Source organism: Chanos chanos, chromosome 13 (assembly GCF_902362185.1).
Source record: "Chanos chanos chromosome 13, fChaCha1.1, whole genome shotgun sequence".
Lineage (NCBI taxonomy): Eukaryota > Metazoa > Chordata > Actinopteri > Gonorynchiformes > Chanidae > Chanos > Chanos chanos.
In genome coordinates, this window is record NC_044507.1 from 3,584,688 (window position 1) to 3,601,872 (window position 17,185).

Below are 17,185 nucleotides of genomic sequence, written 5' to 3' on the forward strand. Positions count from 1 at the left end.
TTATGACTTCTGATGTGCAACGCTTTAACACATATGTTGACTCAAATGATATTTTAACCTATAAACTGTGAGCACTTTTCTGGAACTAGACACCTAAATTGTTTAGTGAATAATGTTTGTTAATCACTATATGTTCCTACAAACATGCTGTCAATGTAGTTATTAAAACATTTATAAATGTTACATGTGACATGTTTAAGCACATGTATATAGTGATGAGAGTGTGTATAATGCACATATAGCACACATGTATAATTATATTCATACTGTATATCCTGCATCATTTATGGGTCTCAAATTTTGTTTTCATTTATAGGCCTACTGCTTTTGTCTGTTGGAGTCACCTCCCACCCGCCTCATTTTTCTGTTTATAGTACATTCATTTAATAAGATTACATTAAGATTAAAGTGTGATTAGTAAAGTGTTTTTAACATGGCCCAGAAGGGCCATTAGGATGCATGCATTAGTCCATGCAGCCATTTTATATCCCACCATATTTGCATTCACCTACATTATACTGTACAAGTGAATGAGCATTAGACTGTTGATGTGAACTGATATAACGCTAAATAAAGCAAAAATGAAAAAGCAAACCAACCTAGAGTCAAGGGTGTTTAGTTTTATTGTAAATATTACTGTGGTTCCCACGTTAGAATATCTATGCCTAACATTTGCTTCAAAGAAGAGAAACATTCATCTCTTGAGTTTGTATAATTATGTATATGCCTTTATATATGTTTGATGTACACGTTTGATGAAAACAGATAAACCCAGGTGTTTTGCATTACCAGACTAGCCAACTACAAGCCAAATATTTTCTTTACAGGCCTAATGTCTAATGGGTAAAACATTATTGAGCTACTGTAAGCACAATAACAAACATGACACAGTTTCACTGTGAATTCTCACCTGAACTAGCTATTGTTACAGAGCTGCAGTCATTTGTTTCCTCAGTGTTCTATTATGCCATCAAAATCTGAACAAATGTACATTCATTATAGTTATAATTATGACTGAATTTTATTAAGACCATTTTTCAGATTTCAGCTACTGAACACAAGAGCAAAGGTAAACATGGTAACATGGAATGCAAAAGGCCATGTACAAATCTAACGATGATAAAATAATTACTCAAACTTTGCATAATCTCAGTTAAGCTATTTATCTCTTCTTTGCTAACGTTCCCTTTATATTTGAATTCGTCTAAATTTAAATAGTCACATTCAATGCGTCAGTTTAATTTGCATGTCCGTAAAACTCTTTTTATTCATTTCTTTCGAATAAACAGTACTATTATTTAATTGTTGAAAAAAAAGTTTCTAATATCAAGTTTTTAATCAGATAATATAAAGCTGTACGTCACATTTATTAGCTACACAAAAGTTTCTATTTAGTCACACAAAAGCGAGCCTGTGTGTCTTTCAGCCTCTTACTTCCTTGCTTCCAAACTGTCAGAGACATATCTGCTAGCTAGGCCTCATGGGATACTGGAATGGTGTTTACACTGAATTGACAGAACGACCCAGAAAGCATGGGTAGACGTGCTTTCAAACTCAAGCTGTCCGAGTTTGGACTTGAGTTTTAAGTCTGAACTCGTGGGGTCAAACTGGAGCTTCCTGGCTGCAGAAGGCTGATGGTTGAGACGCCAGAGCGGTTTATCTCAATTCAGATCTTTTTTGTTTGTAATACAAAGATTAAAAATAATTACCTCACTGGGGTAAAATGTAGTGAGATTTAGTAATATAGCTAGTCTACTTTCTTTAGAGGCAGACATTACTGCGAACTATTTTTTTGGGCGCATTTTTCCACACCTTCTTGCTCTTTGTTGATTATTATTAGCCCATTGCTGTGTGCACCACATAGTGATGCCAACTGATTGCATTCAGCTGACTGGGAGCAGCTGAATTAGAAAAAAAGAATAACTCAGTTGTGCTGGTGAACTGGTCCAAATGACTCACTTAAAAGGAGTCGTTCAAAAAGAACGACTCGTTTGCTAATTGCGCACCACTACTCAGCTCAGAGCACATCTGTCACATCTAACGCTGCAAATCGGACGCCTAGTTAAGCTTCGTTTTAGTCAGCATAAATTATAGGCCTGTCTCACAAATTGAGTAACCAGATTCATAAATGTAATTTTAATTTCTCAGTATAATGTTATGGAACTTTTTGTTGGTTTCTAGAAAGGAGGATGAATGATAATTGAAAGTGGATTGTTGCATGCGGCTCACTGCTCTACTACTGCTAAAAGAAAATAATGCAGTGTAGCGTCAAATTTTACAACAGCCTGCTGTTAGCAGTCAATCTTGTTTTTGGCTCCAAAAAAGCAGCAGACTTTAAGGTATTTCATTGTATTTTGGAAAAAATAGTACATTAATGTTACAATTTGGCTGTATTTTTACAGCAATTTTTAGAGTGTACCCATTATTGCTTCACACCATCTTACTGTTGCTGTGAATAACAGGTTTGATTATTATCACTACCAGAGTCAACAAAACATTTTATTTTAGGGCAAAAAAACACAAGTTTTCTTTGTTCTAAATTAATCTCATGTGTTTAGGAGAGAGCTGGTTAGTGAAATCTGCTAATGAAGGTCTCGCTTCCCTGGTCAGGAGTTGGTTGGTTCCAGCTCTTCTTGGGTAAGAGGATCCACAAGGAGGAGACATTGCCCTTCACGTCCCACAGAGACTGAGGTCCCAGGTCACATCAACTCTGTGGTCCCTTTTAGGTCTGAGATGATAAGGAACCACGCAGTAAATCTAGTTGCCAAGTTTGGCAATGTTCACAGTCTTCTATGCCTCAGGTCAGTGTGGGATCCAGCTGTGGATGAAGAGAATCCCATCATGTGTAGTTTTCTGGAACAAACATGAGGTACTGACATGGTAACATTAACTCTTCAACATACAGAGGCGTAACCTTCACAGGAGCAAAGAGTGAGGACACTAAAATTAATCTCCATGGGGAGTGTCAGGCATTTTTGTATCCTGAATGTTTATACATAAACCAGTCATATCTCTGCAATGTAATACCCCTGTGTTGTCAGTTGGTTATGGCTAAGTGGACAAAGTTCAAATGGGCAAAGTTAAACTGGGTTACTGACTTATTAATCATACTTGATACTATTTATCCTCTCTCTCTCTCTCTCTCTCCTAAACAAAAGTCTCAAACATAGCAACAGGCTTATAAAATGGGCAAAGTCCCCAATCATAAAGGATAAGACTTTTTCATGGTTTTTGAAAGAGGAAGAGACTAAATTCAACTGATTGTCAGCTGTAAGACAGTGAAAGTATTTCACTGGAAAATTGTGAGTTTGGGTTGTTGGTAAGACAGAGATATATGTGGACCAGAGAGAAAGTACGGTGTGGATAAGGGAGATTTGTTGAACTTTATTGATCATGTGATCATCTGTCTAAGAACACGACCTGTACACAACAGTAAGTTTAGCACATCTGTTCATTTCACTGCTGTCATTCAACACTATGTCTATTTAAATCGCCATGATTTCTCCTTGGTGTCTCACAATCATATGTCTGTACTTGTGCTTTCCAAGTGTAGCTTAAACTAATGTTCTACTGTCAAAGGGAGTTAACTGTAATATGGTCTTTTACCGATTCTCTCTGAACGGTATAAATTTAATTTTTGTACTGAGCCTGTGAGCTGATATCTTGTGTTTGTCATAAAATTTCTATCTGGTTTTGTTACTGTAAAGATTATAAAGATTCTTTTATTATATTCTTTAATAAACAGTCTCTAATCCACGCATAAACAGGGACGTGAACTTTTATAATGTCAGTGTAATGAAGGTGTGGTAGGATCCAAGTACTGAGTCACAAGGTTTAGTACAAGATTCCAAGTCTGATCAAGATCCATAATGTGTTTAAGAAAGTTGTTCCTGTGTTTCTGTGTCCAGTTACAGTCTTGAAAAGGTGTGTGTGTGTGTGTGTGTTTGTGTGCGTCCTTCTAAAAACGCTGTAATATGTGATATAGAAAAGGTATGCATTTTATGCAGGATTCATTGTATTGTTTTATACAGAAAAAATCATTGTAAAGTCAAAGTGAGTCTGTCATTATAAACTCAAAGTGAGGATGCATTCCTCCAAGGCAGGCATTGCCATCCCTATGTGCAAGGCAATCTCGGTCCAGACTGCTTTCGCTTGTGGTTCCCCGATGGTGAAATGAGCTACCATCTGCCATCGGAGCAGGGGCGTCCCTCTCTGTCCTCAAGAATCTCTTGAAGACTCATCTCTTCCTAGAGCACATCCTCCCCTAACACATTACATCTGTAATGCCCTAACATGCCTAACTCGCACCTACTGTGTTCTTCTCTACCTAATCTCCTGCTTTTTGACTTGAAAGAAAATTCACACTTATTCCTTGCACTTTGCCCTATTGAGTAGATGTAGTATTTAGTGCTTACTCATTGGTCTCTCACTATTCTGTAGCTTCCCCACTTGTAAGTCGCTTTGGATAAAAACATTTGCTAAATTGCCCATTGGGTTGGCATCTATTGCACACCCGCCTGGCCAAGAAGGGGTCTCCTCTCTCTGTGATCCTTCTCAAGATTTCTCCCATTTCTTCACTGTTATTCCTGTTACACCTGGGGTTTTGAGGGATTTTTTCTTGCCCGCCATGAGGATTAAGTCAGGGGGTGCCGTCCTGTTTTGTTTGTTGTGGGCATGTAAAGCCCTTTTAGACTGTAAACAGTGCTATTGGGCTCTAAATAAACTTGAAACTTAAATAAATGTAATGTAATGTCAATAGTCAAGAGTGAGATATGTGCTGACTGACAAGACAGATCACAATTTAAAAAGCCGCATATGAGAACTGAGAGCTGCTTTGACTTTAATGTAATTTTTTCTTAAGGGTGGACTGTCATGCTAGTAAAAATGTAATTAATGAAGAACTCTTTAATGAGGGGAAAGTGGTATTTAAGGTGTGTGTGTGTGTGTGTGTGTGTGTGTGTGTGTGTGTGTGTGTGTGTGTGTGTGTGTGTGTGTGTGTGCGCGTGCGCTACAGGTGTGTGCGCTGGAGGTCATGGATTTCCATGTTGTCCCCTTGAGCTAAAATGAGTTTCTCAGGTGTAACTGAGTAAGAAGCTGGAGTGCCTCTGTGGAGAGAAGAGAAAGAGATACTGAGTCTAAAATGTCAGGAACATGTGAGGAAGGTGTGTCAAAAATGAGTCTGTCTGAGAAGCACTCTGGGAGGTGAGTTGTGCATAACTGAAAGTAAGAGAACAATGATTCACAATCTCTTTACCCATTAGATTTGTCGAGATTTCTCAGTTCTGTCTCAGTCATGAAAGTGTCCCAAACCCAACTATGTGTTCCAAATCATTAATAAATTCATTTACATATATTCACATCACATTCTGTAGTTTGTTTGCTAGTTAGGTATGCTTAAATCATTTTCCTTTTCGTAATCTGAACAAATGTACATCACTGTTAGATAAGTTGCTTCCCTGATGTTCACAGTGCTCAGCAGGAAAGATCAGAGTCGCCAGTACTCAGCTGTGTGTCCATGAAGAGTGACCACTCTAAAGTAGAACCACCCAACCTCAGAGAGAAGAACACTCCTGATGAACAAAGGTAAGAGCTGAGGAAGTGCACTGTTCAATTCTTCTCTTTCATATTCCTAATTTGAGCTCAGGAGAGAACGGAACTCAGACCTCAACCAGATCAGCCAAATGTTCAGAGATATTTACAATCTCAGAAGCAAAATGAGATCAGAAATGCAGCCATGACAGTCATATCATGATGATCGGAGACACAGCCATGAAAATCAGTCACAACAATGATCAGAAATACAGTCATGACAATTAGTCACAGCAATGATGAAAGCATCATGTGACCTAAAGATACTAACAGCTGTTTAATATATTTCTTCTACTAATAAAACTGTTTATTTTGATTTGAGAAATCATTTAGAGCCTTGAGAACGCAGACATTTGAAAGTGTGAGAAAATGTCATAGAACAATGTAATGTTTGAAGTATCTGTGGTTGCTGACAGATGGGATATCTATTTTTGAGTAGAACCCATCACTCAAATATCACTCAGATGAAATGAAAGTCAATTATGTCTGGTCATTAATAAGTGGTAAGGTTATCAGAGGGCACTACGATGGCAATGATGATATGGTGTGGGAATGTTTTAAAATTTAAAATGATGGAGAATGGTTGTAAATGACTTTCATTGCCTATTAAAGAGCAAAGACCAATGATAAGAGAGCCTGACATTACATCTGTCCTGCTACATCATTTTCTCCACTGAGCAATATTTTTAAAAAATTGTTTGGGCAGGAAGCACACTAGCTTGGCAAAACTGATGAGAAAAACCTTTGTAATTAAACGGAATTATTGAATTAATGGAATTTTGATGGTTGGGTCAAAACATTTCCTAATTTTCCTACTTCCCACATCAACAGTAACTAGCACCCTTCACAAAAGTGAGTAAAAAAAACCTGTATAAAATTACCATAAATTGTAATGAATGAAGTTATAATAAAATGTGAGACAATCAAACAAGCAGCAAACAAAATCATGCAAATAACTAAACAATAACTAATTTTATATCAGTACAAGTATCACATGACTTTATATTATCCTTATTAATATATTTGTATGTACTTGCAATATTTGATATGCGTTCTATTTGATGTGTTTTGAAATTTGAAATATGTAAATGTCTTCAAACCAGATTTCTCTCCTTTCCCCAGACTTGCAGACTGTAGTGTAACAGAGGAAGGATATGCTGCTCTGGCTTCAGCTCTGAGATCAAACCCCTCACACCTGAGAGAGCTGGATCTCAGAGGGAATGATCCCGGAGACTCAGGAGTGAAGCTGTTCACTGATTTATTGGTGGATCCACACTACAAACTGGACACACTGAGGTCAGCAGTTTGTCAGTTGAGACTATGAGAGGATTACTTTATAATACAAGGAATGTGCAGAAAAGTTATTTAAATGGCTCTTATGTTGAGGAAATTTATTTATGCATTTTTATAAACAATGTTTAATTGACCTTGATAAAAAAGATACATTAATTTTTTACAATAAAGGGGTCCAGAATGAAACAATAAAATCAGAGGCACTATTTCATGTCTATCAACACATCATGTCAGTTTTAGTAATGAATGTTACTTTAGTTATGAATGTTTTTAATGTATTTATGTTAATAGCATTTTTTTTTTTACATTGAAACCAACAGACATTGAGTTGACCATGTTCTCTGAGTACTGGACAAGACACTGTCCTGCACTATTTAGGAGGATTGGAGCAACCAAGACGTGTTAAATTGTATTTAATAATAATATATTTTTCTTCTCTCTCTAGGTTTTTGAAAAGTCCTGTTGCAGAGGAAGCCTGTACTTCCCTGACTTCAGTTTTGGGTAAAAGCCCCTTATTGCTGAGAGAATTGGATCTAAGTGGAAATAAACTGGGAGATTCAGGGGTGAAGCAGATCTCTGCTCTGTTGGTGGATTCTCATTGTAAAGTGAAGAAACTGAAGTTAGTACTTTGAACCATTTCGATAAATAATTCTATGCTCTACAAGTTAAATATGAGATTAGACTCAGAGTTATTTGTGAGTATTTTTTTAACTGTTGAAAAATCAAGGTTTGTTTACAAGTCATCATCTGTGATGTGATTGCCTAGCATGGCACTGTCCACAGGAACACAATGTAGAACCAAACCTGCACAGGACAGGCAATTCTAAACCGTGGTTTTCTTTCTTGCATTTTTTCCATTAACTGATCGTGCTGCTTTATACAGAAAATCAGATAAAAAACAGACAATTAAATTGTATGTATTGTTGTGCCAATGGTATGAGGAAAATCTGGTTAATGGTTCACTGTGAATATTAGACTTAATACTAACATCACTTTGCTGTAACCATAACCTTATTTTGGAACCTGAACCCCGTGAAATTACAGATATTCTGAATAACTCTTCATTAGCCGTTCATATAATAAATAACAGCATTAAAGTAGCAGGTACAATAATACTCTTCAAATTCAATACCTCTAGCTAACTAAGTTCCTGGATCACCACCCTTGAGAATAACTTATCATGTACTCAAAGAGTAGGAATATAAATGTACACATTTATTGCAGCGATCAAATTCAAATGGTACAGAATGAATCTAATGTTGAATAAATTGGACATCAGGTGGAATTAAGGCACATCTACACACATACAACAGTATCTAAACCACTCACAAGAAGACAAACAACAAACGGTAGACAATAACAATATCCTCGTTACCTAAAGTATCTATGAATGAACAACTACGTGAATATGAGGCATTACTCATGAAGAGGCACGCTTAACCAAAAGGACTATCTGAGTGATGTTCTAGTGGGGTTACTTACACACAAAATGCTAGTGAGGGAAGGAGAGAAAAGGTGATCTAGTCTCCCTCGCAATTAAACGTTATCAGCATTTGACCAAATGGTCTGGGGGTTGCTGCGCTAAACCGTCGAGCCTGGTGTCTGTTATGTATTACAGTGAGTACTTTCTGCTCCGGTGAGCATTGGTCCTGAACGCAAAGAGGCCTGGGCCATAAAGAGAGAACTGGGATCAAAGGGGATAAGGATAGAGAGGCAGAGTGAGAGTGATAGAAATAGATAAAGAAAGGGTGAAAAAGAAGGAGACAGTTTAAACAACTGCAACTTTAATTACTAAGGAACGCTAAAGGTTAACAAAAGTCCTTTTCTTTCTGAGAGCTGCACAGTGTCCGCCCGACAGTATAAACTAATCAGTGAATGATCAGTTAAACGCTTTGAAAAAGCACAGTTGTAGAACAGTTTTGTTTCAAATCAGGACAGTAATGACATTCTTCTTTCCAGTCTTTCAGACTGTAGTGTAACAGAGGAAGGATATGCTGCTCTGGCTTCAGCTCTGAGATCTTACCCCTCACACCTTAGAGAACTGGATCTCAGAGGGAATGACCCTGGAGACTCAGGAGTGAAGCTGTTCACTGATTTACTGGTGGATCCACAGTGTAAACTGGAGACACTGAGGTGAATAATTAGGGAAACACAGCATAAACAATTAGCTACCATGAAGACCAGGTAGTACTGAAGCTGTAGAAGATTTTTAGACTGAAATTTTGTTTAATGTTTAAATAAATGTGTTGCTGGTCGCTTGCAACTTTTGCTTCAGAGTAAACATTCCTTATTTAGAGTGCTGTCCCAAGAAGAGACTTCAACCAGGACATATGTACTGGATATCCCAGTGTGCTCAGATCTGAGAAAAAATTATTTGCATGACACCAATCATGAACAAAATGAGAAGGGTTTGTTTGACTGATTTATTTAAATAAGGCATTTAAGGAAAGATGCTGATTTTTTTCCACAGTAATAAGAAGGGAAGCCTTGGTAATGCTTTGAGCCAGTTCAAGAACAATGGGAGAAACTAATCTGAAGTGTTGGCTAATGCCCAATCTAACAGTTTACAACATTTTAAAAACGATCGTATTCTGCCTCTACAGACTATTGAAAAGTCCTGTTGCAGAGGAGGCCTGTGCATGTCTGGCTTCAGCTTTAGGTATAAACCCCTTACTGCTGAGAGAGCTGGATCTGACTGAGAACAAACCAGGAGACACAGGAGTGAAACAGCTTTCTGCTCTACTTGAAGATACACACTGTAAACTGGAGAAACTGAAGTTAGTCAATGTATTTTGAACAATAAAAATTCCTCATCTTAAATAAAGGCAGAATATTTTTTAAACTCCATAACACATTTACATTTTCCACACTAGTGGGGGTCCACACAGAGGTACTCAACTCCATTACTTGAGTCAAAGTATAGATACTCCAGGTCAAATATTACTCCAATACAAGTGAAAGTTGTTCAATCAAATTTTTTACTTGAGTTAAAGTACTGGAGTACCTGCTTTTAAAATACTTAAGCATTCAAATGTACATTTTCTTTTTAATGTCAATGCATTGTTGTATTGTTGCCACAATGCATTTAAGGAACCTAATGACTCTAAAACAACCTACTGAATGCACTGTGTTAACAGCAGCAGTTGTGGTCTGCCTCTGTCACCAGATTCATCACATATTTACAAAAATATTACATATTACGATTTTCAAGTCGCATCTCGTATCTACTGCGACGAACATGATTGTATAACTGAGCAGTGAGCACCACCTATGAAAAGTTAGCTGAACACAGCGTGTGAACGCGTACAAGAACCAGTCAGCTTGAAAACCATTTGAGACATAACATCAGTCCCAATGCTACAATTTGGTGGGCAAATCCATAAAAATCCAATGCAGCATGCACTTTGAACTTGACTGACAGCGTAGGAGTAGTTTACTGTGATTCGATTTTCTCCTGTGACAATCATAATATGGCCTATGGCATTTTAGAAAAGAAAATTCACCCTTTTACTTCAACGCTATGCTTCAAAGTGAGTAACAAGTAATGAGTAACAAGAACCTTCATCAAAATTTAGCACAGTCAAAAGTACAATATTTTTCTTTCAAATGTAGTGGTGTAAAAGTCATAAGTTTCCAGAAAAAAATGATACTCAAGTAAAGTAAAGACACTCGAAAAATGTACTTAAGTACAGTACTCAAGTAAATGAGCTTCATTACTGTCCACCCCTGGTAAAAACACTCACAAAATGAATGATGTCACATTCTGCAATACATTACTTTTCCTACAAATTCGAGGTCATTTTGCAGTTTAACTGTGAATGCTTTAAATTTATATTCACTACCACACATCTTTCTTCTCTCTAGTCTTTCAGACTGTAATATAACAGAGGAAGGATATGCTGCTCTAGCTTCAGCTCTGAGGTTAAACCACTCTCACCTGAGAGAACTGGATCTCAGAGGGAATGACCCTGGAGACTCGGGCGTGAAGCTGCTCTGTGACTTACAAGAAGATCCACACTTCAAACTGGAAACAGTGAGGTGAATGTTTTAGGGTATAAAGTTAAAAACTTGCTTTATTTGTTAAGTAAATGGTCTGATATATGGATTGTTGAGCGTCCATTTACAAAGAGACATTCATTAACATTTTAATCATTTCCACTGCGAGGTGTACCCAGACTGGAAATCTCCTGTATACTCCTGGATACTCCACAAATAATTGGACGAAGTTTACTGCCCTGTTACATGGACTAGAATACTCCTGGATATGTGCCAGGTTTGGGGGCCTGACTGGAACCATTAGTTGCCGTGGTGAATAATCCCTTAGGGGTTTTTGCAAGGGAACATTTGCCTTTTATACCTTGGGCCACCAGGATTGTTGGCGGCACAATGTCTTGCCCCTCCTCTAAAACCACTCTCCATTGGTCCAGTGTGTGTCCTCAGACATGATTTCATATAGTTTGTATTAGTATTACTGGTGCTGTTGTTTTCTGTTCATAGGTAGATTATACAGTCAAACAAAACAAACAAATTGACAAAAATGAATTAAACAAATACTTTATTATAAATAAAGAAAATACAGTATAATATAAATTATTAAGTATGGTGAGTGGGGATGGGGAACCAAGGAAATTCAATATAGGAATTAAGGTGTAGGATTGAGCTATCGACAACGCCACCTAGGGGAGTCTCGCCCCTAGGGAAATTTGAAGAGGGCTAACTAATTTTAAGCCCAAAAAAAAAAGACAGGGCCACACAGGTTCATAACACTTGAGACCAGAGAACTGATTCCACCAAATAATAAATTTTATTAAGAATTGTATTTAAAACAAACAAATGGTCATCCCACCGATTAGTGGGCAGTACACCTGGGGCAGCCGGAATGGACACTGAACCTTACGCAGAATACAAAGTAAGTAACTCCACACACAATATTACACAAAAAAAAAAGAAAAACCAAACCCAGAGCAAAGCTGGGGCTTACCGTGGCAGTAAGGGGCAAAATGCAGGGGGAAGGGGTCCTGAGGCTAAAGACCACACGTGAATACAACGCAATCTAAATAAACACCCTGAGTGCTCTACCATAAAGGGGCCAGTGACGGGACTCCACCACCTAGGGACTGGTCTGCCACCAGCTTGGGCCCAACAGCTCCTGTCCAGCTAAAGAAAAGACAGAAAAAAAACCCCCACAAACAGACAGCAGTTGTCACCGGAGTATAAGATGGGTAACGGTAACTAAAGAACAGACACTAAGCTGAACAGTAAATGAAGGCTCCAGCAACCCCACACAAATGTTCTGTTCACCACAAACAAAAAAAGAAAAAGATAAAAACTGAAAACAAAGTGGGTAATACAAAACAGTAACACTGAAGGAACAAAGTAACGCAATATAGAACCAAATAAACAAACAAAATGGAGAAAAATAAATAGAAACAAAGCAAACAAAATAAGGAAGGGAAGGTGACATGGCCAGCGATTACTCGGCCACGTACATACAGGGATAACGGAAAGTACAATCGCTTAACTAAATCAATAATACAAAACAACAACACAGACAACAAAATAAATTCACAATAAAACCAACCAAACCAAAGAAAATGAAATACAAGTAACCAACAGAAAAAAGAAAACCAAACACAAACTCAACGACACGAACAGAACAGAGGAAGAAAAAAAAAGAATCAGCGATTGCACTCAAACCAGGCCACAAAAGAAAAGGAAAAAAAGACAAATCAAAGTGGTAAAACAAACAACCGTGACCAAATTAACACAGAGACAAAACAGCAGCACCCTGGAGAAATGGAGACAGCTGGAAAGAGGGGCCATTTACCTTCGTGCACAACCGGGCCTGTGGAGGCCAGGAAATGAAGGTGTAGCTTCCCCAACGATGGAGGGGTGAGAGCTGCGAAAACCGTAGCCCACGCACTATGACAATGGGCCCGTGACTACAGCAGAGAGAATTATATTCGTCAAAAGGTAAAAGATGAGAATGAATAACGTCGCCAGCATAAAATGAGCTAGCCTACCTCAGACCAGACGAAGCTGATTTAAGCAGAGGCTCAAAGTGGAACGATACCACCCCGTATCTGCAGCCCAGCCAACTACGCGACAAAACGAAAACTTTAAGCAGATATAACAGTGATAACTCATACTATTGACCTCCCATGCACGAAAAATAGTAAGAGTGCATACTGTTACGTCCCCGGTGGAGTGTGGTATCTAGGGGTATGTAGGGGAACGTAGCATAAAGGACCCACCACCTGTGCTGGTTTTGGGACGGTGTGATGAGGGAGGAAAAACACGGACACAGGGAATTGATGTGAAAAAGAGTGCACGATATATTTGGAATATTTACAAAGTCATATTTACAAAAATATTTACAAATACACACAAAACACACGAAGGTGGGAGAGGACGATAGACGGTGCCAAAGCAACGGAACTAGTGAAACAAAAACCACCCTAAATGACTACACCGGAAAAACACACACTGAACTACAAAACAAAAAAGTGGCAGAGCCAAAGGAAACCTCACTACACTAACTAGAAACCGAAATACAAAGGTGCCACCCGCCTCTAACCTATCCCTATACAACGTTAACACTACCGCGGGGATCCCCTTTCTTACCTGTCCTTCTCCCCGCGATAACCACAACACCAAAGCCAGAGCGCAATCCACAAACAAAGTTAATAAACGAGAATAGAGCGTCAAACACGGAATGACAAGTTTAGTAATAATAGCAGAGAACACACAAATGGCAAAAGGCAATGATGAGATCGAAATCTACAGCGCAGCACATCCAGTGTCGTTTAAATGTTGGCGCTCCGTGTCTGGTCGGCTGAACCGTGAGGGGCACTCCCTCCCTGGTTGGTCAAACCAGAGAGGGAGGGACGGGGCACAACATCAGGCCAGATGGTATTGCCAGCCCACCGCAGCTGGGTACCTGTGGAGAGAGAGAGAGAGAGAGAGAGACGCACACGAAACAAGACGCACAAATAAAACGCACAGTGCGCCACACATAACAATACCTTAAATCGATGGAGAAGGAAATCAAAGAGACACGATGACACACACAGCCACACCAAATTCCAGACCACGCCACCAACGTCGAACCCAAGCTCACAGGGAGTGCAGAATGGGAGAAGACGTACGCCCAGGAAGCAGTCACCTGTCTTGATATACCATTAAAAGCGACCGCCCAGTAATTTAGGTGCTCACCAATTTGCAAATCCCCACACAGAAACAATTAAGGGAACAGGAAGGGAGGTGGAAAACCTAACCTGCTACAATCTAACCCCCGCTTTTGCATCGTCGCCCCGACAATGGGTCAGGAAAGAATGGCACCAAGGGCTAGCACTAAGGCTAAAGATGGCCAACTGAGCACTGGACACGGGTCCTGGAAGTTCATCAGCTCCACGATCCATCTGGCCCAAGGACTGAGGAAGATGATGAACATTAGAATGCTGACCAGCTGTGGAGTGGGCTGTCCAACGCAAGGCCAGCTGGCTGGAAGTGGGTCGACCTATTTATAGACAGGGGAAGGTCTGATGGTGGGGAGCTTACCGGCGCTAAGGGCATATCCAGACTGGACGTGGCCTCCAACGGGGTCACAATAGAGGTACCAGGGGGACCAGAAGAGCCGGTCACAGCTGCAGTAAATGGTAAAAGGATTTCAGGGACCTACAGCCATAAGTCGCCATCAACGGATGACTAATCGTCAGGTACTGCCGGAGCAGGTGGAGAGGGAGCCCTAGGAGGATGAACAGGGGATTCTGGCCTGACTTGAGCCTTCAGCATTCCTTACCTTATGCAAGTCATCCAGTGTGGCAATGGTGTAAACTGCTCCTTCACCGAGAGGGGCTTTCAGTACCTGATAGACTACTGAGCTCCACACGTACTGGATTTTATGGTGACCCCTAGCACTGTGCTGTGGTCCCGAAGAGAAATCAACTGGCCCACCTGCAGAGGTGCATCATGGACACGCTGATCGTGCCACTCCTACCGGCGATCAGCAGCAGCCAACAACCGCTCACGGCCCCCTCAAACGCCACCTTGAGCCTGGCCTGGTGCTCAACCACCCAGTCCTGCACCTCCCCTGGTACAGGGTCCTGGACTCAACCAAGGAGAAAATCTACAGGGAGCCTAGGTTCCTGTCCTAACATTAAAAGGAAGGGGGACTCACCAGTGCCCTGATGAGTTGTAGTATTATAACAGAAAAGCAGCATGCGCAGGAGGTTGTGGAGAGTTCTACTGAACCGCTCACACTGCCCATTACCGACAGGGAGGTAAGGGGTGGTGCGAGACTTTGCTACCCCATACAAGCAGCATAGCTGATAGATTAAAGAATACTCAAAGCTCCTACCCTGGTCCGAGTGAATGCGGCTCGGAACTCCAAACTTGAAAAAACCATTCCATCAGAAGGACATGGGCCACAGTAGAAGCCTGCTGGTCACGGGTAGGGACAGCCACGGTGTACTTGCTAAACACGTCCGTCATTACGAGGACGTTCTCCAACCCATTCTGAAATGGCTCCAACACTGTGAAATCCATGACCAAGATCTCATTTGGCCTGGACGCAAGCAAGTGGCACATAAAACTATGCGGTACCTGTCCAGAATCCTTTGCAACCTGGCCCCGCTCACACTCTTGGCACCACTGCTTGATATCTGCAGTCATCCCTGGCCAGTAGCAGCGCTGCCGCACCAGTTCAGTGGTCCGCTCAATACGTTGGTGGCCATGTTCCTGGTGCAGCTGCTTCAGTGTCTTCGTTTTAAGGACGTTAGGCAGGAGGAGCTGTAAATTCTCCTCACCCCCATCTGAACGGAAGACCTGGTGGTACAACACCCCCTCCTTCTCGACTAGGCTGTCCCATTGTCGCAAAAGCGCCATAGCTGGTCTGGAGACCCGCCGTTTCTTGTCCCCTAATAGAGGAGATTCATTCTCCTAGCAAAACAAAGCCATAGGGCTCTTCTATTTGGAGGTTTATTACTTTCTCTGTGTTAACTAATTTTGAGTTCTCACTAAACCTGCTTTCTGGAATACTCCCCAGGTAACCCCCTTCCCCAAAGCAAATTTCGCACTGCAGCTGCACACAAAGCTACTGGTTACTTTCACACTATGCCATGCATGCACATAAAACTGACTGGACAGGACTCAACCTTAGACTCTGAGTGTGTGGTTTGAAAATGGGGGCGCGTCTTTGTACTGAGGAGAAACATTCCAACAAACAACAACAACAACAACAAAAATAAATAAATAAATAAATAAATTCCTCCTGTAGCCTGTAAACTTTTATGGTGCTTAATTTTGACCCCAAGTAAAGGACAGTTGCACCATCAAATTTGTAATTAATGAGGCTTTCATTTAGATTTTTTTATTAGCATCATTATGCTTTTATTATGCTTTAAAGCCAATGTGTTTTCTATGGTCCATTCGAATAGTCCATCTTAATTTAGTTGTACAATAGTGCAATGACATTAAATGACATTGTGCTGTTACCATTAAAAGAGAGAATAATAATACAAAATAATATAAATAGAACAGTCTTTTTAATAGTTACAATAAACTGGAATTAATTTACATCTTACAATATTACAATATACCCTGGCTGCCAACACCTTTTGAAGAAGTCTGTACACTTCCTCCTCTTTGCTTCTCTCATTTCTACACATAACTTTAACATCTGAATATTTGAAATTGAAAGAAAATAGATTTATGCAACATACACACATTATTTAAGTGAAAACAGGACTGTAAAAAAAAGCTTAAAAAATTAAAATTAAACAAAGCCTTGTTCCTATGAGAGGCAAGACAAGACCGTAAACTAGTTCCTTTACATTAACTAATGTTATAGTTAGGAAACGATCAAACTAGCCTGCATTACTGTCACAGAATCACCAACGGGCAGGACGCAAGTGCGGAGTGACAGAGTGACTGGTTTATTAACAAACTTATTGAAAAACAAACACAAACCAGAACAAGAGAAAGTATCAAACAAAGCACGGCACTGAAATAAGTAAAGGACTAACAGAGCTAGGTATAGCTAAATGACAAGAGATAACTCGGTGGAAACAAACAAACCAGGTACATAATTAGTGTCGCTCAGAATACACGTGTAGCAAGTTCAGACTTCGCAGCGTGCTGTGAAAATAGAGAGGTTTAAGTAAGAGAGTGAATGAGTGCACAAAAATGAAGACAGGTGCGGGAGATGAGTGAACAGACCGGTGATTATAAAACCGGTGACGCTGATGGCTGAATGGCTGAAGTTGGCGGGGGAGGAGATGAGCTCGTTACAATTACCTAGCCA

General features: G+C 40.0%; 1 protein-coding gene across 1 annotated transcript in view; it reads left to right on the top strand.

Annotated features, from left to right (window-relative positions):
- Positions 1-17,185, top strand: part of LOC115826605 (NACHT, LRR and PYD domains-containing protein 12-like) — a 46,960-nt gene that overhangs the window by 19,430 nt on the left and 10,345 nt on the right. The window contains exons 11-12 of the mRNA XM_030790485.1: positions 6,712-6,885; positions 10,747-10,920. Coding sequence (XP_030646345.1) covers positions 6,712-6,885; positions 10,747-10,920 — 348 coding nt within the window. The remainder of the gene's footprint in view (positions 1-6,711; positions 6,886-10,746; positions 10,921-17,185) is intronic.